General features: G+C 38.2%; 1 protein-coding gene across 1 annotated transcript; it reads left to right on the forward strand.

Annotated features, from left to right (window-relative positions):
* Nucleotides 1-3,440: 3,440 nt before the first annotated feature.
* NCOA3 (nuclear receptor coactivator 3) lies at nt 3,441-24,775 on the forward strand. Its single transcript, XM_009876719.1, has 21 exons — nt 3,441-3,529; nt 5,152-5,324; nt 6,982-7,082; nt 8,063-8,237; nt 8,777-8,965; nt 9,220-9,321; nt 10,124-10,264; nt 11,435-11,582; nt 12,485-12,873; nt 13,125-14,005; nt 15,419-15,554; nt 16,690-16,878; nt 17,532-17,771; nt 19,149-19,275; nt 19,746-19,917; nt 20,647-20,943; nt 22,041-22,145; nt 22,594-22,819; nt 23,022-23,196; nt 23,704-23,845; nt 24,764-24,775. The coding sequence occupies exons 1-21, from the start codon at nt 3,441-3,443 to the stop codon at nt 24,773-24,775; spliced, it is 4,209 nt and encodes a 1,402-aa protein (XP_009875021.1).

A 24,775-nucleotide genomic window follows, 5' to 3' on the forward strand; every position in this document is an offset into this window, starting at 1 on the left:
CTTTTTAACAATTCATCTATGGGTTTCACTGAGAAATGAATAGACCTGATCTGAAAAGTATGAAGTACGTTGCAAAGGATGTGGACATGTGAACCTTCTTGTTAGTAAGGACAAATGTTTTCCAAGACACTGCTGAGCAAAAAGGTCTTTGTTAGTGTTTGTTTTCTTGTGTCGTCTTTCTGATAAGTGAGAAATTTTGAAAAACTTAGCGTTATATCTGAAAAGATAAATAATGATGCAGACACTAGTACTTAGTATTTGCAAATAATCACAGAAGTCTGGAACTTTTTCTCCAAATACTGCTTCCTCTGGTCCCACTCCACTGGTGGAGTTAGGAGAATCAGTCCGGAGTGGTTCATTACTGCTGTAACCAGTGGAATTAAACAATGTCTTGCTTGGAAGACCTGGAGCCACCTCTTATGTCAGCTTGGTTTTTCTCAAATTCACTTTAACTATAAACTTTGGAGGGCTCTGGATGTATTTGCTTCCATTGATTGTTAACATTTTCTATTTCATACAAATGTATACCTTTCCAGAGCATTTCACAAGGCCTAGGACTTTGTTTTTTCCAGGTAACTTTTGGAAAATCATGGGGAACAACAAAGTGTGACTTTGTCTCATCTGTTTTCAATAGCTAAATTGAGTGCAGCATAAAATGCTTTTATTTTATAAAATGTTTGATGAAAATGACTAAGTATTGACTAAGTATTCCAATACAGTGGAGTAACTTAGGCACTTTTAATTTAGAAATTAAAATTAATTGCTAGTGCTGATGACATCAGACTAGCAAAGATTTAAATATCGTTATGCACATAGAAATTGTTTATTTAAGTACCTGGCTTTAAAATTTGACAATCCCAGGAAATTCTCTCTATAAACTATATAAACTAGGAACAATAAATTTTAGAAAAATCTTGTTGTTTATCACTGGATAGAATTTTTATTAATCCTTATATTCATCTTTCACTTCATCCTTACATGCAGTCAATCTGCTGTAGCTTCTTGCATTTTAAGCAAATACTTGCCTACAAATTTTATTTTAAAAGTATATAGTTTTATGTACTGATAGCTCAAGTTCACCATCCAGTCCCACCGTTAGTTGCCCTCCTATGCAGTTGGTTTGCCAGCCACTTCTTGAGCTTGTACGTGCCACTTCAAAGAAAAAATAGCAGAATAATTGTTAGTTTTTTTCACTGAAGTAGTTGTCATATCTGTCTTTCTGTTAGTCTGAGTAATAATATTCTATGATGAAATACTCTTTCTATGTTTGGGGTAGTTTATACTAAAATTTAATATAATTTCTTATTTGCCTGGTTTTATGTAGTACCTGAGCTATTCATTGGGTCAAATTAAGCTAGCTTTTTGGTTTATTTTAATTATGCAAATAACAAAAAGAGTTTCACTATATAATTTTTTTTTTTTCTAAAAAATACTTCACTTAGTTACACTGCAGAATACTATCTACCTAGCAGAGAAGTCTTTCTAGCCAGCATTAGATGCTCATGAGATTTAAATGCCTGTTAGCTCAGAAAGTAAGTTTACAAAGGTGGCTGAGTTAAACTTTTTTTTGCTTGTAGTAGTAAAAATGCATCAAAGCCTTGAGTTTTGAACGCTTTATTTTGGAGCTGTGTTTTGATTATTAACTTCAGGAAAACTCTCTGAGATCTCAAAAATAGTTTTCCTTTTTGGCAAAACTTTTTAGCCATTAGAAATCGTATGTTCATATTCAATGAATAAACTGGCACCTGATACCTTTTTATTGGTGTTTTCTTTCATTATGAACTCACTGAAAAATAGCTTCTTTTCCAAATATTTCCTGTGGCAGGGAAATTAGTTTGACTGTTAACAATTTGTACTGTAAATCCACCTGTATTGGGAAGCAGCTTCTGTCATTTCCTTAGCTAACCAGGTCGTTGTTGGCATTACCTGCCTTCCCAGCTTGTAAAGATGCTTTTAGGGAAAAGGAAAACACATGTGCAGGAACTCTGCACCTTCAGGCCTGAATATAAGCTGCTTGGGTGTCATAGTAGGGAATTTGCTTACATGAATTACCTAATTTTTCCTTCCCTCCCCGAGCTTCTCTATTTAGGCACTGAAAGGCATTCTTAAATAGAAGAAGGCTTGTATTCTCTGGTATGCGTCATGTTTCTGAGACAAAACGTAATGATTCTTGGTTTTGTAATCGCATCGTGAGTTATCTGTCCGTACAGGTGGATGTCACACCAGAAATGACATTTCTGTTCTAAATCATTTAATGCAGCCCTGTTACCTGCAAAATTACGTTCTGGTGAAACGTCTGTCCCAGCTCAAATTTTCAACCATTTCACGTATTTTAAATCTCCTCCTCTTAAATAGAATTAACTCTTGGCTTCGGACATACTTGCTGTGCCCACACCCTTCCTGAGCTTCCCTCAGGTCTCGCACTCTAAGCTCTTCCTTTCTCTTTCCGCAGTAGCTCTTAACCCCGCAGCCCTTGTCTTCTGCCTGCCCGTTCGGCTGCTGCAGGGGAGGCAGACCCGGCCCTCCGGGGGTCGGTCGGTCTGTCTGTCTGTGGCACCTACAGAGCCGCTCCCGGGTTCGGCCTTAGCTGTGAGGGCTTTAGGCATGAGACATTCCGAGCCCTATGTTCTGGTGAGTGCCCGCTTCAGATAAACGACTGCTTTTTGCATGAGCATAGCCTGGTTCCGTGCTCTGGTTTTGGAACCGCTTACTTGGTCAGAGTAGATTTTCCTTCAGCTCCTGAATTGAGGGAATACGGTCCCTGCAGCTCCTCGGTGCCACACTGCCATCTAGCGGCGGAACACTGTGTGCTTCCTGAACGTCACCTGGGGCGGAGCCACTGCAAACGTGTTTGAGAGGGTTTTGCCCAGGAGGAATGTATGATTCAGTAACAGTCTTCAGGTTTGCTCTTCCACCTCTCCGTATATTGGAGTGTGTCTTATTTATCCTGGTTTTGTATCCAATATTTAGATGTAAACCCAACTTCTTATCTGTGCAGTCTATGTCCGTAGTTACGGAGTTAGGCATCGTTTGTAATTGTTTATTTCAAATGCAAGATTATGTTTTACTGATAGTTTTAATTTTATTGTGATGTATGAAGTAAGTTATCCTTCCACTCCTAATGCCTGTCAGTTGGGGTGAAGATTGATTATGAATACACTTTTTTTTTATTAAACATTGTACTATTTGCTTATCTGCAAAGAGAATTGTGCTTTAAAGAGATGGCATTTTACTCCTGAGCTTTGCACCCATGCCAGAGTAATCCAGTGTCTGCCCCTCGGTGCAGCCAGCTGTCCTCTGTCCTCTCTAGATTTCAGAGCTCACCCATCAATCTGATAAAAACAAAATAGTTTCTCTGGATGAGTTCTCTGCATTTTGAGTTATTATTCTGAGAGGTTCTTTCTTATTTTATTGCTTTTAGTTACTGATGCATGGTCAAGATGAGTGGATTAGGAGAAAACTCCTTGGATAGCTTGACCAATGAGTCAAGGAAGCGCAAGCCATTGCCCTGTGATGCACCAGGTGCAAGGTAGGTTTATATAGAACTTTCTGGGTTTTTTTAATGAGTTTTTAAAAATATTGTTGAAGTTTTCACTGCAATTTAGAGGAAATTCTAACTAATCATTTTGTTCAGTTGAAAAATTCCTTAGGCCAGCTTCTGCTGTGAAGATACACAGCTTTAATATTATGTCTGGGTATGCCAAAGCTGATGAACTATGCTCTATAATTAGACTCTTGCAGAAATGTTAATAGAGTGAACATATAAGGAATCACTGTTTGAAGCTGTGCTTGAAAGGCAAAGGAGGAAACACTGCTCCACAGAAGGCATCAGCTTATATCTGGTGGTTGATTTGACAAGCCTCCTTTCAGGTGGCTGCGGTCAGCACAGAATACTGCTATGGGTTGAGCATTTTTATTTTATTGTTTAGTTCTGTTTCTGTAGAGGAATTACCTGCAGGTTCATCTCAAATGTTTGCATTCTATGCTGTGTTCCTGCCTCTCACTCAACTCTGTCAGAGATCGTTATCGGAGGGAATCAGTTTTCTGTCCCCTTGCAACCTCATTGCTTTCCACCACGCTAAGTGTTCTGTGTTATCCTTTCACATTCATGTTCCCACAGGGTATTAACCTTTCCTAAGTTCATCTTCAGCTTCACCAAAATACAGGCATCATGTTTATCCCTTACGTATGTCCCGCTGTCCCATGCTAATTACCTCCATCATGCAAAAGATTGTGTACAAGATCCTCACGTTCTCCCGCTGTATCCCAGTGTCTCTTTGCCTTTCTCCAGTGTCTGTCTGTCTGTTCAAGAATTCTGTTTCTAACCCTTATGTATCTTTCAAGCCCCTGCTTTGGCACATATCTGTTGGCTCCAGTATTGGTCCATGCGTACTTTCTTAACTCTTCTACTGGGTTTTTTCTCAAAGGATATTCATTCCTCTTTGGTTCCCTCCGTGTGCTCATTCTTGCCCCTTTCCTTTCTTCTGAGTTCTTCTTTTCCTACTCTTGGCATACTCTGTGTATGACATTGTTCTCTCTGTTGATTTAGGCTGTAAGTAGTGTCTTTACTCAGCACATTATGCTGTGTAGGAAAAGGAGTTTTAGAGAGAGACTTTATCCAGCAACATTAGGTTGTCTGGGATTTTGCTTTTCCTGGAGGTTTTTGTCCTGATGCCCAGAGATTTCGGAGGTATCACCTTCTGTAGTCATCTTGTTACATTCAAACCAAAGGGATTCAGTAGAATGTCAAAATTCTATTTCATTTATATAATAAATTATAAATAAATCTAAAGTAACTTTTAAAGTTAAAATATACTTTCTGTATGAATATAACAATTTTATAACAAGCAATTATAATTTTCATTAAATTTGATGATAATCACTGGAGAATTTTTTTGATTAATAATTTTCTCATACCCTCCTAAGATAAATTTGTATTTAAATGTCTTAAAAAAAAAAACCTAACCAAAAAATGAAATGAATGAAACACACACACATAAATGTCTTATAGATTTATGTTTCCTGGAAGAATAAGTACTGCTGACGTTTAGTAGGTAGAGGTTACATGAAGTACATTGACATTCACAGAGTGAGCACAGCTTTTGTCTATGATGCTATGTAAGTCTATGAAATGATGTTTTTGGTTCCTAGTCTGACCTGCAGTGGTGAAAAGCGTCGGCGTGAGCAGGAGAGCAAATACATTGAAGAACTGGCTGAACTGATTTCTGCTAATCTGAGTGACATTGACAATTTCAATGTCAAACCAGACAAATGTGCTATTTTAAAAGAAACCGTGAGACAGATTCGACAGATAAAAGAGCAAGGTACAGTTCCCTGCTAAGCCAAAATAAATAGTTTCATTTTCTTGTGATTCTGTGTCCAGAGCAGTAGTTACTTGAGAAATTGAGTAGTGTTTTTCACAAGAGCATGCAACTGAGAAAGTCCTCAGACTTCGTCTTGAACCAGATTTTTAGTATGTCTTAAATAATTTTCTGTTGAAAAGTAAACAAGTTTTTACCATCATTTTTCATTAGGAATCAGGGCTTTAAATCTTTGTATGGCCTTTCTTAACAGCTTTCTGAAATGCTAGGAAAGTTTAAACTAGTCCACAGACAAGCTAAAAGCAGCTGGTACTGTGCCATCTGCTGGAACAATGCACCAAATACCCGCTGGTGTGAAGAATACGCAACTGGTTTCACTTAAAGAGACTTCATGCTTAAAGGGAGTTTAGTATTTTGAAATGGGTTTTTCTCCAAATACCTAATTTCTTATGGGGCAGACCTCCAATCAAATATGTTGGATTTTATTGCTGTTTTTCCTATTATGTCTTTGTGAATTTTGCTTTGTTTTCTTGTGCTTCCTAAATGCTTAAGTATTATTTAAAATACCTTAGGCTTGAGATTAAATAATTAAATAGTATATTTGGTTGTATGCAGGATGTAGTCAAGTCAACAAAGGAGAAAATAGCAACGCATCAAATCTTGTTAGTTTTTGTCAACTATGTTAAACCTAAGTAGTATAATAATTATTCTTTTAACAGGTATATGAAAAATATGTTTTTTAAAAATGTATAATGAGGGGTGTATATATATATCTAAATCATTCCTATTAAATATCACCCCACCTCCACCTTTACTCCCCAGTGCCTGTAGCTGGCTGAGTAGTGTACGTATTTCCTCTGGACAGTAAAGCACAAAAAAATCAAGTGTGCTGTGGTGCTTATTTTACTTGTCCCAGTAAATTGCTACATCTTTTGAAGATACGTTAAAACAGTTCTAAAAATTAATCTTCCATTTTTAAAATTTTTCTAGTGTGTTCTAATGTAATAATTCACTTTCATTATAGAGTATGTGATAGTCTTCCGCTAGGATTTTGTACTCCTCTTGTGGTTTGCTTTGCCAGTCAGGAAGTACCACAGAACAAAGTTTACCATTTGTTTTCTCTAATTCTGCTGCCTGGTGTGGATTTCTGTTCCACTTTCCCCTGCAATTGATTTATTTAAGGTATTTTGGTACTTAAAATACCATTTCATTATGTGCACACATGTATGTATACGTGTACACACATGCATATTAACGTGAGGCAAAGCCTTTTTGTAGAACGGTGATTGTGTCTGAAGGCTCTGCCCAGTGATGATATGATCAAAATAAAACCACAAGGAGGAGATGTATAATGAATGTATTTAATGGCCATTGAAAGATTCTGCAGGCATTCATCAGACAGATGATCCCAAAAGCAGCAGAAGAAATATTGTATTGATCTTGTCAACTTTAACTGTCAAGTTGATTTATGTGAGCAGAGTTGGGCATTATGCAGCTGTGACACTTTTTCTAGTCTGAAGCAACTAACAATATAAGAGACCTCTCTCATTTGTGCTTGCTTTGCATTTATTCACACACTTCCTAGAACCTGGCTTGGAGTGTGAAAATGTGGTCTTCATGCAAAACGTTGCTTTACTGAAAGGTATCTTGTGGGTTTCAGGGAAAGCAGTTGCTAATGATGATGATGTTCAGAAAGCTGATGTATCTTCGACGGGTCAAGGAGTTATTGATAAGGATTCACTGGGACCTCTTTTATTACAGGCAAGTACGAATTAGACCCTAGTGAATCCCTATGGAAACAAATACTTAGGGCAAGTGAAAATACTGTGATAAAGCCTGCAGTCCTATAGTAGTAAACAATATGCAAGAACTGTACAGAGACCTATGTTTGAATAAAGTCTGTCATGTTTTCTTAACTGTGTCAAAATTCTCTGTAGAAGGAAAGAGAATAGCAGCATTTGGCTTTTTCTCATATTCTTGTGCTTAAAGTTTCTTCAGCAGTCATAAGCAAATTGCTACTAAAGCACTGCTTAGTAATATGAAGAATGTTTTGCTTTTTTAGGGGATAGGCATTAAACTAAATAGACTAGGTTTCGCAAAGACTAGAGGTTTGGCGTGTGTGTCAGGATTTGTGTTTCTAAATTGTAAAGCATTTTAAACAAATGTTGCCATCATATAAAATAACCCATGAATAATCGTAAAAAAAGATACATAGCAGATATCTTTTCTTTATGCCTAGAAAACCAAGCCCCTAGTTACAAGTCCATTAAAAATCACTTTTGAAACTTAATTTAGAGAGATCCTGAATTTTTCTTTCAGTTAAGAAAATATAGTATTTTAAGATATGAATAAACTCTCTTATCACTGACTGGTGGAAATGTCTTCATGTCTTACTGCTTATTTCTACTAAATTTCTTCCTATTTCAACTTGCCAGCTATTGAAAAAATGTTGTAAATTCATTATCTTGTGTTCAGATAAAGCAAGAATGTAACAAGGAGGCTGGTTATCACTGTGTAAGAGCTCAATGGAATAACAAATGAACAGATTAATTGTTAATATTGAAATCATTCCTTACCAGACACAGTTTCCCTCAGAGAAAAATTTAAAACTTCAGCTCTACCTTTAAAAAGAAATGCATGTATTGTAACTTAACATTTATCACCCACATAGTTTTTAAGCTAAATTATGTTCAGAATTAGGCAGTATGCCTTACACAATATGTTGCTGTGTTAATATTTAGGCATTGGATGGTTTCCTGTTTGTTGTAAATCGAGATGGGAACATAGTATTTGTGTCCGAAAATGTCACACAGTATCTGCAATATAAACAAGAAGATTTGGTTAATACAAGTGTCTATGGTATCTTGCATGAAGAGGACCGGAAGGATTTTCTTAAAAACTTGCCTAAATCTTCAGGTAATGCAAGTTAACTTACTACACTGTTACTAGGCTATTTCAAAAAAAAAAAAAAATCAGAGAAGAAAAAACCCACCACATTTGTAATGGATAACATTTTAAAACAGGTTACTTATATGAAGAATATTTGACTACAGAAATACGTTAACTTTGAAAAATATTACTGTGTTCTTACTAAAGCACACCACCAGAAATAAATGGAAATTGATACTGGACTTTAGCATTTGCAGTTTGTTTACCTGAGCTTAGAACAAGGATACTAAAGGAACACGTTTCCTAATGCCCCAAGACCGAGGGAACTGCTTGTTTTTTAAATAGATGAATGACTTCTCAGCTCTGCTTCAAGTGACTGAAAGTGTCCTGTAGGGCAAAGAGATCTTTTTACTTGATTCTCAACACTGCTGTTTTATACTGAAGTATAAAACTGATGGTATACTGAGAAAGCATCTTAAAATAGTACTTAATCCCCCTAATCTTGGAAAAAATACCTTATGACTTGATTTTATCTGAAAATCAGTATGAACATGTGTTCTTTTAAGTTAACGGAGTTGCTTGGACCAATGAAACACCTCGACAGAAGAGCCACACCTTCAACTGCCGGATGCTGGTGAAAGCCTCTCACGAGCTTTTGGAGGATGTAGGCAGCCACCAGGATATACGTCAAAGATATGAAACAATGCAGTGCTTTGCTTTGTCTCAGCCAAGAGCTATGATGGAAGAGGGGGAAGGTAGGAAATTTTGTGGCATTACTGTGCACAGAAGAAATCTCAGAGTAAAACTTAGTTGATGTTTGGTACATGTTACAAAATCTGTAGCTTCTGCAATACATTTTTAAGTAAGTGGGAACAGTATGCAAAAACCTCAGTTCTTACTGTCTATACTTCCATTTTAACAATGAAAGACCCTTCAGCTATTTGATTAGATGCTTTAATAGAGTGAAACGGGAGAGAAATGAAAGAAGAAACATTCTTTTTAAATACAGATTTGCAGTCCTGCATGATTTGTGTGGCACGTCGTATCACAACTGCAGAAAGGGTATATCCAACAAATCCAGAGAGCTTTATTACAAGACACGATCTTTCAGGTGAGGAATGTATCCAAGATGAAGGTATTTTTTTTTGTTTTGTTTTAAATAAATCAAGTATGTAAATGAAGTGTGCATCTGCAGTGACTATGGGAATTCATACCGAGAATTCCCAGCTGGGTTTTGCAATATCCTGTTGTTGGCAGTGAGGTATAACAGCAACTTGTGGGTCGCATTTTCTGTGTCTATGCTAATACGTCATGTGGCAGCTTGGTGTAAAGCATTACTTGTGTTTTAACTTGGCAGCACTTCAGATGGTTGTCATTGTGCTTTTCTTTACACGTAAGAAATATTTTAAATCATAACCGAAGGTAATGAAAGTTCTTTAGAATCGTTGTGGTTTTATACGGTACGTTAGTTCATGTCAAAACTCTTTTATGCTGTTCAAATTGAAATACTTGTAAAATATATAGGGGGCTGTGTCAGATGCCAGCTAGTGTTTACGATGTTTATTTGTGGATGCTGTCGGTCAATATTTTTACAAATTTTACTGTGTATACATCTTTTGAGTGCCTGTAACCAGAGACTAAAATGACTGTTTTCTAAAGCTCTGGCATTAGCCTGTGGGTGTTTAACTCCTTCTTCTTCAGTTATATAAATCCCCTTGAACGTTGATGCTTTAACAAGCAGCATCATATCCTCATACGGCAGGTAATTCATAAATGTAACTTCTGCATACTCAAGGCCGATGAACAATTAAAATGGTGATATTGGAGCCCTCTGAAATGCACCATATTTATTCAAAAGAATCAGCATAGTCATAAAAAGTTTAACTTTTGTCTTATTTTCTTTGCTGCTGCAGGCAAACTTGTCAACATAGACACAAACTCATTACGGTCTTCCATGAGACCAGGCTTTGAAGATATAATTCGTCGGTGTATTCAGAGGTTTTTATGCCATAACGACGGACAGTCGTGGTCAAACAAACGCCACTATCATGAAGGTAAAAATCCATTTGCGATGCTTGGTCGTACTGCTTCTCCTAGTGGCTGCATTTTTTTCTGAAAAACAAAAATGCTAAAATCTGCCTGTGGTGGGTTGTTTTTGTATGTTTTGTAAGTGTAAACTGCTGTGACTCATATTTACAAAATAGGAATTCTGATGGAAGTTATTTTGTTTTTCTAACGTGTCTGTTTTGATAACTTTCACGGAAAATGTCAAATACCTAATCTAGGAGCCTGGAGTAAGCTCTTTTTCTACAGATGGATATAGCAATGACAGTGACAGATGTATTTCTGTAATAACATGTAATCCTTAATTATCATTAGCTTGGTTTTTTGTTTAACATTAGTTTTACTTTCTTTTAATTACAATTCATCCTTTCTTTTGTTACAGGATAGCTCACTAAAAGTGGCAACAGTTGTGTTGATGCCTTTTTCTTATTCAAGACACAGGGTTCAAAATATTTTCAGTGTAATGCTAATTTGATAACCTTTATAGATAAAGTGAAGTACAGCCACTGTCTACAGAACGAAAGATGACACTTTCTGAGTTTTCTGATAGCCTTTTTTTAAGGACTCGCAAAGAAATTCAAGTAGAGGGGATATCAAATAAACTCAGGCTGGCAGGAAATGGAGTTTCCATTCCATTGGAAGTTCTTCACCATAACTGATTTAAATAAAACCTAAATTACAATAAATGTGAAGCTCAGATTAAAAGCAGTGGTTTCCCCAATTTTTTGATTGAAGTACAACTTAAACTTTTAAATACTTCATCTGAAGGCTTCCAAGTTTCATTTCTGTTCCATATAAATTACCTGTATATTTTAATGCAATAAATATTTAAGTGTTGATTAGTCCTTCTTGCCAAGGAGAAGCCATGGAAAGCTACTAAGCTGGCCTTGGAAGTCTGTTAAAAAATACAGAACTTTGTCAGCTGTGCTTGGTGAGCACAAAATACTTGCAGCATCAAAATAACCTTGCTGGCTTTTATATTCCCCTGCTAATTTAGGAGAAAATGTGGAATGCTTTCTTCTTCTGAATACCTATGTTGCATGTGTCTATTTATTTAAATATGCAGCAAGTGAAGGTTATTGTGTTAAAAATCTGTAGAGTACATAGTAACAATTTTTGGTTTTTAAAATATGAACTGTGTTGGTATAATTCCTTTACAGCTTATACACAAGGTCATGCTGAAACACCATTGTATCGGTTTTCTTTAGCGGATGGTACCATAGTGACAGCGCAAACAAAGAGTAAACTATTTCGCAACCCTGTAACTAATGACCGCCATGGATTTGTCTCTACCCACTTCCTTCAAAGGTGAAATCAGTGCTATCTGTTTATCATTTAAGTGTCATAACTTTTAAAAGCATATCTGACCTTGAAGTTCAAAAAAGTATACCAAAATATTTTATCTGATTAAAACTTGAAGGGGGAATAACTTGGGAAGCTGAGTTGCTGAGCATACAAATAAATGTGTCAGCCTGATGCTGATACTCCTAAGTCAACTGTGTGGCAGAAGGACAGACACAGGCAAAAGAGAGGGTTTTTTCTCAGCACCAGCATGGAGACCATATTATATATTCTTTATTCTTTTGGGTTAATGTTTATAATGATGAAACACCGAAAATAAAAATGCTTAGTTACTTGCTTTATCGTACTCTTAATTGCTGACCAATTAACAAGACAACAAAATCCCCTCAGATGCATCACTGGTGACTCGAAGTTAAATGTACCTTAAATAGCACTTCCTGTGACCTGTTCTTGATGATTGCGAGAATAATGGAAATGCCACTCTGGAGGGAATCAGTCTGCCTCTGGCTTTGAAGTGCCTCTGGATGCTGAAAAATGAGTAGCTGAGGTTGTTCAGGGCATCATTAGTGTGCACAGTAGAATGGTTCGTGCATTGACTCAGGAAGAGAGTAAAAGAAGGAAGATTTTTAAACTGATAAATCTGACTAATGACTTGAGAAATCCTTCTGAAAGGGCGATACTGTATGTACTTAGCACTCACATCACCTAAAGGACCAAGCACTTCTGTAATGAATAAATGAGTGGCATTGGTTTAGCTCTGATTTTGTGGAAGCTTGAATTCTCCCTGCTCTTTCCGCAAAAATATTTGGAAACTTATTTAATACTGTTATTTTGTCATCAGCACTTGATTCCAAATAAGGTTTTAATTTCTTATCTTGGGGTTTCTGGGGATGTTGTTGAACTTACAGAGAGCAAAATGGATACCGGCCAAATCCTAATTCAGCTGCACAAAACATCAGAACACCTGTGGCTGGAAACACCAATTCTGTTGGTGGTCTTATGAACATGTCTCCCGGGCAAGGCGTGCCAATGCAGAACCGGAGCTACGCTATGGGAGATCCCAGTGCGGTGGGTCAGCTCAGCAGCACTCGATATGGAGGCCCTGGTAATATGGGGCCGGTGAACTCGGGACCCGGGATGCCATCCTCCGCTTATCAGAACAACAGTTACGGGTTAAATATAAGTAGCCCGCCACATGGTAGTCCTGGATTAACTTCCAACCAACAGAATCTAATGATATCTCCTAGGAATCGAGGCAGTCCAAAAATGAGTTCACACCAGTTTTCTCCAGTTACAGGTATGTTGTTTTGGCTATAAGCTTGGGTTTTTTTAAAGCTATCTTTTCTTTTTTTTAATCTGAATCCCACCTTTCGTCCTTTTTAACAATTCTATATGATCTTTATGTGTTACTTATATGCAGCATACCTAATTTCATGGTAATGGTTTATTTAAAATTAGCTCACTGTGGCATTCACATATAATCCAAAGGAAAAGTAGATACAGACAGTACTGTAGTCTAATAGGTTTGATCTCTGTCGTGTGACACAGGTATGCACTCTCCAATGGGATCTGCCAGCAACAGCGGCAACAGCAGCTTCTCTAGCAGTTCTCTTAGCGCTCTTCAAGCCATCAGCGAGGGTGTTGGAACTTCCCTGTTGTCAACACTTTCTTCACCAGGTCCAAAACTGGATAATTCTCCAAACATGAGCATAGCTCAGCAAAGTAAACCGAGTAGCCAGGATTCCAAAAGCCCTTCTGGTTTGTATTGTGAACAAAATCAAGTGGAAAGTTCCATCTGCCAGTCAAACAGCAGGGACCTCCTCGGTGAAAAAGATAATAAAGAGGGAAATCCAGAGGCATCTGAGAGTCAGAGAGGACCATCTGAAAGCAAAGGCCATAAAAAACTGCTTCAGCTACTCACGTGCTCCTCAGATGAAAGAGGACATTCTACAGCAGCGAATTCACCTTTAGATTCAAACTGTAAAGAATCTTCTACCAACGTTACGAGCCCTTCAGGAGTTTCCTCGTCAACCTCTGGAGGGGTATCTTCCTCCTCAAACATGCATGGGTCGCTCTTGCAAGAAAAGCATCGGATTTTGCATAAATTGTTGCAGAATGGTAATTCTCCTGCCGAGGTGGCCAAGATCACAGCTGAAGCTACTGGTAAAGACACGTATCACGATGCCAGCAGTGCAGCTCCCTGTGGAGAAGGCCCAGTCAAACAGGAACAACTGAGCCCAAAGAAGAAGGAAAACAACGCTTTACTGAGATACCTGTTAGATAAAGACGATGTTAAGGACCCGCTTTCCAAAGAGTTGAAGCCTAAAGTAGAAAGTGTGGATAATAAAATGGGACAATGCAGTAGTTCCACTATTCCTACTTCTAGTCAAGAAAAAGAGATGAAAATAAAAACAGAACCGGCAGAGGAGGTACAGTATAACGTACAACGATGGTATTTTCTCACAGGGAACTGCTAAACAGAGAGCACTGTCGTGTGCCTGTGTAAACCTTTCTAAGAGTTCTGTGCGAATGGTGTGAAGCCATGTGCTCCGGCTCTATGGCAGCTGAAAAAGCACAAACACAACTACAGGATGTGCTCGCTTGAAGTGCTGGACTAATGTTATCTTCAAGTTACGGTACAATTAAAGTACCATATATATAGAAATTATTGCCTAAAATCAGATCTTTTATTTTTATGGCTTATTAGGAAATGGAGCTGTAACTGCCTCTGTAATTAGTTGGCAACACACTAGCAAAAGGTAAAACATGATTTTGTTTTGCAAATGCAAACAATACAGAGAAATGTGTAATAATTATAGTAGCTATAGATTAGTTTTAGTTCCATCATTGGTTTTAGCACACTTTTTCAACTTAAATGAGGAAAAATGTAGTTCCAAACATATATATGTGTGTATATTCAGCATTCAGATAAATGTGTATTTGTTTCAGTGCTTCTAGAGCTGAAATTTCAAGAAATGTCATTATATAGCAAACTATATCACCATGGAACAACTCTCCTGAAAGCAGCAGTCCCCTTGTTAGGGACAGCTGTTCCTAAAGTTAAAGCACAGGTAATATTTCTTTTGTATTTAGTTCCAAAGTCATGTTTGGAACTGCTTCAAAGTAAATACTACTGGTCAGTATGTCAGAGTTTATTGAAATCTTGGTATCTTGATTCAGAATTTGAATTTCCCAAGTCAGTAATAGCTATGACTGCATATAAATGAAACAATTGATAATGCACTTTACAGAGAAGTCACTGACAACTGTGTGATGGTACTGATGTGTAGTTTCAGTTTTTGTTCCTGAGATGTAATTAATGTATTCAGAGAAGCTTGTTTTATGAAGCTATGAATGTGCTATATGTGGAAGTCTTTTTCTATTAAAACTGCATCTGATTTAAAGACAAATTTTCAATGAAGTTCAGGGCTCTAGGGTACTTTTCATGTGTTCTGTTCACCAGTGATCCAACCAGGCTTTTTTTTTGTATGACAAATACATTATTTATCATGGAATGTCACACACTTTTTTTGATATTATTTGCTTTCATTAGTGTATTTATCTTTGTAATTTTTGATGACTGAAATGTTTATATTCAAAGGTGGTGTTTGTTTTATTCAAGTGTATCTGCAGTTTCTCCTAATTCCCAAATACTCTAAAAAACCATACCCAAGTGATACCTGACGTTCTGTGGAAACTTAGAGGTAGTCCAAGGTGCTGTCAGTGAACCAAAACATTTGTCTCCCAGTTGTATCTTTTAAGATTAGTGAGGAGCTAAATAAAAGCTGAAGGATAGCCGTGTGATAGTAAATAACCTTGGTATTTTACTGGATCTTTTTCAGATGAGTGGAGATCTGGATAATTTGGATGCAATTCTAGGTGATCTGACTAGTTCAGAGTTTTACAATAATGCTATGTCTGCAAATGGAACTAACCTTGGAACAAAGCAAGCATTATTTCAAGGAAATGCCCTATTGGGTAAGGAATATAATCTATTATCTCTTCGGTTTTAAAATTAGAGTTTTCTTGTTACCTCATGTAAACATAGTGCACCTTCAAATCCTTAGAGAATACTTTCTGGATCTTCTATATATTCAAGGACAAATGAAATGCAAAATGGATAATTAGACTTTTGTAGGCTACTATTACACTATTAGTTGTCTTGACAGCACTCATTTGCTACATACACAATGACTAACGTTAACTTCAGTTCCATATTTTACGGTTTCTTCTGGATTTGTCTCACATAGATTTCTCAGAGACAGGACATCAGGAAAAATTCTTTGTGAGTTGTAAATTAAGACTGAAAATTTTTGTTCCTTACAGATGACTAGGTAGGGAAATAAGCTGGGGCTGGTGGCAAGCTTTTCCTTGCCCACTTATTCTATGCAAAATCACCTTGTGGCCTGCAAATTCTGCTGGTTAGCCCTCAACAGTGAAAGGAATGGCCTCCTGTAGTAGGAAGCTGAGTAGGAGGAAAAAAAACTTGCTAATAGACCAGCAGCATTGCAGTTGTCACTTCCTTTTATAATGTTGGTCCTCTCTTGATTATATAGGGCAGTAGATTGCTGAGGTAATTAAAGGAGGTGAAAGATGGATAATGAAAAATAGAAGAACAGGTACAAGAACATGTAAGGCCACTGACACTGTTGGCTGTGGAGCACAGTGATTTCGGGGTTAATTAGTCCAGGTAGTACAGCGTGCTCAGGAACACGCTGCCTCTGGATTCAGCCTGTTCCAGACAGCACCGTTTGACTTGGTTCTGACCCAGGTCAGAGTTAGCCCAAGGCTGGGCAAGCCACTTCTATATATCAAAGAGTCTCTAATACTGACCTGTTTGAAAATGTTAAAAAAATGGGTCACTGCAGAACTGAAATTAAAATGAGCTTTTTAATGTCTGAGGCCAAAGGGAACTGCATTTAGCTTTTCCTATAAAAGGTCCTAACGATGTACTCAGAATGTGATTTGTAGTGAGAACATAAGCAAGATAACTATTCCTGACTTTTTTAAGGTCAAATATACGTGCGCACAAATCGATCAGACTTACCTAAGTGATTAATGGTACTTTCTATTTGAAGTGTACAGTTGCCTGCATCTTTTAATTCTTTAATAGGTATGAGGAGTCCTCAGTCTGCGCAGACCACCCGCCCACCTTTCAGCAGAGCCATGTCCTTAGACAGCCCTGTGGGCTCGAGTGCTCCAGCGAGGAATGTCAATGCGTTCTCCATGTTACAAAAGCAAAACGTGATGGGTGGAAGTCCAAGAATGATTGAAAACCAGGAAAATTTTGGAGCAAATCTGGGTTTGTTGATTGCATTCAAATAGATCTCACTGCAAAGGAAAAACGTTTTACCTAAAAAATGTCCTAAGATTTTAATGAGTTTTGGTTAGACGAAAACTTAACGTATAAAGAATATTAATTTTACCCTCAGCATGTAAATACATTTAAATTATTATTCCTAGCTAAAATGATAAGAATGTAGCTGTTTACTCTGTATTATTACCAGTACTGCACTTTTGTCTAGTAGTTAAATTACATTTTACTACTTAAAGTTTTGAATTTAACATATGTTTTTGTTATATAGAAGCCAAGAACAAGTCATGATAGCAGTCAGTTATTAACAATTTACAATATATTTAGATTACTGTACTTGCTTGATTAAATTACGTTTTACTACTTAAAGTTTTGAATTTAACATGTTTTTGTTATATAGAAGCAAGAACAAGTCATGATAGCAGTCAGTTATTAACAATTTACAATATATTTAGATTACTGTACTTGCTTGATGATTTAGAACTTTGCATGCTAAGCTTTAGATAATTTTGTAGGAGTCATGTTGTCCAGTGTTGTTGCTGGTAAAACAAAAAAAAAATGCCCATAAAATTTACTGTGAAACCAAAAGACGCATTGTATTGTCAATTACAAACTATTGTATTTTCTGCTCCTCATTACAGCAAGTGCTCCCAACAGAAATGTAGCGATGAATCAGCATCAGTCGGGAGACTGGGGTTTGCCAACCTCGAAGGCAAACAGAATGGAACCGACGAGTTCTGCTTCGATGCTGCGAGCGGGACCCGAGTTCAGCACATCCCTGCCCCGGCCCACGGTGAGCGGCTCCATGGCCGGGCTGCCCGTGCGCTCCAGCAGCCTGCCTGGCACGCGACCCATGCTGCAGCAGCAAATGATGCACATGCGTAAGTTCTTGGCTTTTCATTCTCCTACTTAGCACCATCTCCCCGGTTTCTTCGCGAGCGTTCATCACCAAAATCTCCTTGGTGAAACAGCAGCGCTTCATCCAAAGGCTTTTTGAGGTAAAGACTGTGTTGACTGTTCCCTGACTGGGACATTTGATGACTACTCGGTGTTCTTTTTGTTGTCTTCTGGTCACCCCTGTGTGTTTCACACACAGATAATTCATGCCGAGTCTCCGGATTTTTCGGCCATCAATTTTAAGTCTTCTAGCGCAGTACTTCTCCACTAAATTCCAAGAACTAAATGCCATTTATGGTTGTATCTGAAGATACTAGTGTTTTGATTAATCTAATTCATTGTACTTGATATAGATGTGTTTTATGCTGTTAACTTCTTGGTAGTCAGGGTTTTTAACGTTTTTTTCAAAGTATTTAAAAATTCTTCTCACATGGAGTATCCAAATTTCATATAAAACCTCACTACAAATATAGGTTCTCTTTTAAGTATGTGTGTTTGAATGGGAGAAAATAAGCTGCATGTCCAAAATATAATGAGAGTCTTAAGGCCTGTGGGTTTGGGTTTTTTTTCTGTTCTGTATCTCTGACACAGGTTTAGCCTAGAGCTGAAATTGTCCTGTGGAATGTGCCTACGCTGGCGTAGCCCAAAAGGGCTGGAATAGACAGTGGTATTCCTTTTTTATCATGGAATACTACCAGGACTGTTTCCAATTCTTTTTATCAGACTTAATGTTTTAATGTGACATGTGGATATAAGACTAAATCAGGAAGAAATTTGTGCTGTCCTGACTGAGTCAGAATTCCTTGGCTTAGTTCCCTAGAAGTTGTTATTGCCAGGTGGTTCCTACAAATACTGGGAAATAATGGGATGACACAGCCTCCCCTGTGTGGTGCTGTATGTCTCTGTGAACAGGTAGGATGAAGAGGACAAAATGTTATGTACCTTCTGTTTCTTTTGATTTTCACTCTGGTTTTGGAATTTAAAACGCCAAATATTGTTGATGTCGCTGTGGCAATGCATATTTGCTAGTACCCAGATTTTGTTGGCCAGAAAACTCACTTGTTTAAAGGCTCTATCTGTCAAGTTCCTATTTTAGGGGCTTAAGGATTAGAAATAGAAATTCTGCTCTAACAGTGTAGCAGCTTTAGACCACTGTCATATTTAAATCTGTGATCTGTTATATTTCTGAAAGTGTCTTGAGTGTGAGTTTAAGTACGTATCCACTTTCAACGTGGGAGTGGAAAGCTCATGAAGCTGCTTGACAATTTGTGTGGTCATCCAGAGTGCTTTATGTGAATCCTGGGAGAGCAAGATATGATACCTTTTGTTTTTAAAAACGACACAAATGTGTTACTTCGCAGGGCCAAATGAGATGAACATCGGCATGGGGGGCAATCCATACGGACAGCCAGCACCATCTAACCAGCCGGCATCGTGGCCTGACAACGTGCTGTCTATGGAGCAAGCGTCGCGGGGCTCACAAAACAGGTAGGATTGGGGGAGGTTTAAAGACGATTTTAAATACAACTCTTCACTGTGTTTCAGAAGAATTTAAGACCCAGGGACAAAAACGTAGCACATACAGTGGGGATAACTGATTGGAGTCAGAACCCATTTCCATTTCTGCTGCTGATATGACATTGGACGTCTTTTAAGTCAGCTCCACAAAATGCATTTCTAACAAAATCAAGTAACTCTTTGTGTTGGGAGGCACAGAGAAAAGAGGTGGGAAGATCTGAAAACATGTCTCTGTGGCACATGCAGAAGCCAGGAGAAAACATAATTTGTGTGAGTTCAAGGATACGTGGCAGTTGATGAAGCTAAATTTGAGACTTAAGTTCTTAAGTTTTACTTCAGTTTTCTGGGTGATTATAGCACTTAATCATCTCCAGGTCAATATATTACATAAAAACTATGTCTGTGCCTTTATAGTGGTTGTAATGTTTTTACGTTCCCAGGCAATTAGTTAGAAACTCTTTGGATGACCTCTTATGTCCGGCACCAAATATGGAAGGCCAGAATGATGAAAGGGCACTTTTGGATCAGCTGCACACGTTGCTGAGTAATACAGATGTCACAGGTCTGGAGGAAATTGACAGAGCTTTAGGAATTCCTGATCTTGTAAACCAAGTAAGTAAACAGAGATTTTGATCATTTATTTTCCAAAAAAACCTGTATTATTTTGTTACTTGACAAGAAAGTGAAGAGTGCCTCCTCACTTCCTTGCCTTCATTCACCTAAATCTGCCTTTGGCAACATTGACATCGAGTAGGGATTTTCAGTAGCGATTAAATTTCTTGTGCATTTCTTAGATAAGTTTACTGTAATATGCCTTGGTATATGGGTGGGTGTGTGGGTGTAAATCCTCATAGTCCTATAAGTATTGTGTTGCATTTCTTTATATTGTCAACTGAGCTTGGGTTCTTAAATAGTGGACTGGCAGTGACATGTTAGTGAGTAGGAGACTTCGATCTCCTCCAGTTCCTGCTTGAATTTGCATGGCTAGCAAACAGGAAAAAAAATTTCTATGAGTAATTTGAAACTTGCTAAAACCCACAAAGCCACACTGTTGTTTGTACAAATAGCAGATTAAAAGCGTGGAAGATCTTGAATAACGATACTGGTCTGTCTATGCAGCAGTATGCAGTAGAATTGATTTTAAAAAAAAATATTAATTATTACTAATAATAGCATTTGCTATTTCATCTGTCTGGAGACAAAACTAATAGTAATTTGTCCATGCTGTGTTCTACCCAAGAAACTATTGGTTGTTGCACACTATGTTAGCTTCATCATTTCTTTAGGAATTCCTATTTAAAGAATATACTGCTAGTGAAAACACTTTTGTATCTGTTGAAGGGACAAGCTTTGGAACCCAAACAAGATTCGTTTCAAGGTCAGGAATCTTCAGTGATGATTGACCAGAAGCCTTCGTTGTACGGTCAGCCCTATCAAGGCCAGGGGGCGGCAATGCCAGGAGGTTTTAGTAACATTCAGGGCCAACAGCCAGCCTTTAATTCCGTGATGAATCAGATGAGCCAACAGAGCAGTTTTCCCCTTCAAAGTATGCACCCAAGAGCAAACGTGATGAGGCCTCGAACCAACACCCCAAAGCAGCTCCGCATGCAGCTCCAGCAGAGGCTTCAGGGGCAGCAGGTAATCTTTTGCTCCTACATTTACGCTCTGTTCCCGTTTTGGAACGGAATAAGGTGCCCACCAAGTCGTGTTGCTTCACAGATACGAAAATTGATGGTACAGCACATGACCGAACGGATGGATCTTTGATTCTGACAGTGCTTATCACCCTGAGTGCCTGATGGCTGTAGGAGTGAAAGAACCTTTATTAGGACCAGTGCTTCTCCTTCATTAGCCTCCTTAGCTACGGGTTGGGTTGGTTCCTGCAGCACACAGCATTGTTGCTACTTCAAACGGTCCTTTCGTACTGCGTAGCTCTCGATGACCTCTTTAGCCATGTTAAGATTTGGTGCTTTTCCTGAATCTCACTCATATCATTAAATGGGCTGCAGCGGCATTTCTCTGGTAAATCAAATCTTTTTCACTATGTTTTCTAACTAATAATTTGGGCTTATTGAAATATGGGTTTGCTTTCCATTTATTGATTTGATGTCATTTTAGCTATTTTCTTAGGATGAAATGTGAGAGAGTAGATACAGCCATATAAATCTTACACAGGGTTGAAAGCACTGCTTAAAAATTGCTGCATGGTTTCAGCACTGAATTCCCCATCTGAAAATGCAGTCTTGATATCAAATTCCATGGAGAAATAAAACTCAGAAAATGGATGTAGTGCTGCATGATATGAAATGGCAGCTTTTAATCCATGCGAAATACTGAGCTCTCTCTTGGTTGTTCTGTGATACTAATTCAGTCTGTTGTATGGCTTTGGGGTTTGGGGATTTTTTTTTTTTTTTTTACTGCAAAGTTATTTGTGATACCCTTCTGCCCCAAACATGATTTGGAACAGATAGTCTGCTACATATTTATTCTTACAAAGTGCTAATTTCAAGGGAAGAGGAAAACTGCACTGTTCAGAGGGTTTTTCTTTTTTGTGTGTGTTTGAGCTGCTTAACCAAATAGTTTGGTACTTCAGGCACATCAGACAAGGCAAAAGTTAAGCACTGCACTTTATGGATTCAAGAGATATGTAAAGAGTGTTTTTTGGAAGAGTTGCCATTACTGTGTTCAGATACTGCTATTTTAAAGCTAATAGTGCTAAAATGTCTTTTTCCAAGTTTATGAATCAGACCCGTCAAGCAATTGAAATGAAAATGGAAAATGCAGTCAGTGGCAATACCTCAGTGATGAGACCAGTTATGCAGCCACAGGTGGGATCACAGGTGAGCAACTGTTCGGCTAGCCAGCTGAAACAGGAATTTCTAAATAGATGCATCTTTTCAATGTCCGTAAACCATCTTTCATGGTTCCACAGCATTCCTTTTTGTTTTGTGTGTTTTATTTCTCCCATGTACAATTAAAAAAGGTGGGGTTTTACCTCTGTAGAAGAAATTTGTTCATTAGGTCACACTCTTGATACAGGACACCAAGAGCCTGTTTCAGGATATGACAGCTAATGTACTTTTATCGTTTGTTTAGCACTAACGACAACTTAATGAAAACCTTCTGACATTGTAATGATTTCTGTACTGGCTCTGGCTTTTCTTAACTTTCTGTTCTAATAAATGGATATGCTGGGTCTTAGAGTGTATGTGGTTTGATTGACTGTGACATGATCTCATTTGTAAAAGTGTTTTCTAACATGATTTTTCTTTTTCTTTGGGAGGATAGCAGCAAGGCTTTCTTAATGCTCAAATGGTGGCGCAACGTAACAGGGAGCTAATAAGTCATCATTTTAGACAACAGAGGATGGCAATGATGATGCAGCAGCAACAGCAACCTCAGGCCTTCAGTCCACCACCAAACGTGACAGCCTCGGGAAGCATGGATAGCGCTCTGACAGGCCCTCCGATGGCTCAAGTTCCTCCTCAGCAGTTCCCCTATCCACCTAATTATGGTACTAGTACAACTGTGTTTGCTGTTTCAGTCTGTCCCTCCACTTATTATTTATCCAAACTACCTAAATATCAATTGTTCTGAAAAATCAGTAGTACTTCCACAAAAAAATTACTTTTTCCCTTCCCATCATTGCAAGAAAATAAACTAAAAATATTAGGTGATGACAACTGAAATATATTGTTGGTCCTTCCTCTCTTAAGGAATAAGCCAACAACCTGACCCTGCATTTAGCAGAGTATCAAGCCCTCCCACCCCAATGATGTCATCAAGAATTGGACCTTCCCAGAATCCCATGATGCAGCATCCTCAGACAGCTACGATGTACCAGTCCCCTGAAATGAAGGGCTGGCCGTCAGGAAGCATGGCCAGGAGCAGGTGAGCTTTACAGTTATAACATGTACCTCAAAATTGTCATTTTTCTCAAAAGTAGAAGCTATGTTCAATAGCTTGTAGTAGGAAGAGGGTTTAGAAGAGTGAAAGAGAATTCTGTCTTTAGTGCCAGTATTGTCCTGGATCCTGTTCTGGTTTAGGAAACAGACTGATTAAATGTACCTTGTCCTTTAGCTCCATTTATCCATATCGGACCTCTGCAATCTTTGTAACTAGAAGGAACATTCAAAAAATGAAACACAGAAGTTCAGAATAGTATTGCTATGGGTGGCACAGCCTCCAAAAAGGTTAAAATGGGAAATGCACACACATATTTCTGTGCATATCTTAAAATTCAAAATTACTGTTTCTACGTTAAACAGATACTAGGTAGAAACAAGTCAATGTAAAATCAGTTTTATCTTCCACTTGTTGACATCCAGCGCAGGGAAGGCACTCGATCAATGCGTAAACTTCTTGGAAGGCGATTTTATTTGTCCTTTTGTGCTTCAGTTCTTTCCCACAGCAGCAGTTCAGCCACCAAGGTACGGCAGCGGCGTACAGCATGATGCACATGAATGGCAGCAGCGGCCACCTTGGACAGATGAATATTAATACCATGCCCATGTCAGGGATGCCGATGGGTCCGGACCAGGTGAGCTGTACGTCGATTGATGAAAAGATCTGCTCACTCTTTTCCAATCCATTTGCTTTGAACCATTCCTCTGGCACAGTCCTGTTTTCTCAGTTTGTATTTACATTTGTGGACCTACCATCTGTCCCAAGAGATACCTTATTTTTGATGATATTTCAGTCGAATCCATGATGAACCCAAGCTGTAGGCTTTGTAGGATCAAGGCTTAAACTACATAAAAGATGCTTAAATACTTCTGAGCCTGGAGAAACCCCAGAGTAAAAAATGGAGACTGTGAAAAGCATCTTCAGCAGATGCAGAAGATTACACAGAACAGCTCTCGTGAGTGACGCCAAGAATCCTGGTAGCACAGTATCCTCCTGGCAGAAGCTGGTGATGGTACTTACCCTGACAGTACCTCAACAGCTCCTCTATGCCCAGCCACACACTATGGACAACAGGCCTTTATTTAAAGCAAAAACACTGCACAGAAGGCTGAAATGCTAAATATATTTTGCTGTAATTTTTCTACAAAATACCAAGGGATGAGCACTGTAATGAGATAAGATGAACTTATTCAAGTAGAAAGTACCTCATGAAATTTTGGCTAAGGTGCCTAAGGAAGCAGCCAAAATAATCCGATGACTTCTAGGGGATAAGCCAGGCGTTGGAGGGCTTTGGTATCGCAAGTGCTTTTACAAAGAGGGGAATGTGAAATGTCAGGTTTTCCAAACCCATGTGTCCTACAGCGAGGATACCAAAATAACAAGGTTAGGAAATTCTGTGGCAGCATCTCCTGCCTACAAATTTATCTTCAAAGCAGAGCAATAAATGCTGTTCTGCTTAGAAAGTGACTGCTGGTACTCTTCAAAATACAGAATGTTGACCAGTTTTTTAAGCAAAGGTGTTTTTCTCTGACGCTTATTTCTTCTTTAACAGAAATACTGCTGA

This window comes from Apaloderma vittatum, unplaced genomic scaffold (genome assembly GCF_000703405.1).
Source record: "Apaloderma vittatum isolate BGI_N311 unplaced genomic scaffold, ASM70340v1 scaffold9799, whole genome shotgun sequence".
Lineage (NCBI taxonomy): Eukaryota > Metazoa > Chordata > Aves > Trogoniformes > Trogonidae > Apaloderma > Apaloderma vittatum.

What these genes read in the sequence shown, in the direction of transcription:
- NCOA3 (XM_009876719.1), top strand. Translation starts at nt 3,441, where the DNA reads ATGAGTGGATTAGGAGAAAACTCCTTGGATAGCTTGACCAATGAGTCA. An exon ending in TACAAGACACGATCTTTCAG is followed by an intron (nt 9,322 to 10,123) that starts GTGAGGAATGTA and finishes TTGCTGCTGCAG; the next exon opens with GCAAACTTGTCAACATAGAC. An exon ending in TCTACCCACTTCCTTCAAAG is followed by an intron (nt 11,583 to 12,484) that starts GTGAAATCAGTG and finishes TTGAACTTACAG; the next exon opens with AGAGCAAAATGGATACCGGC.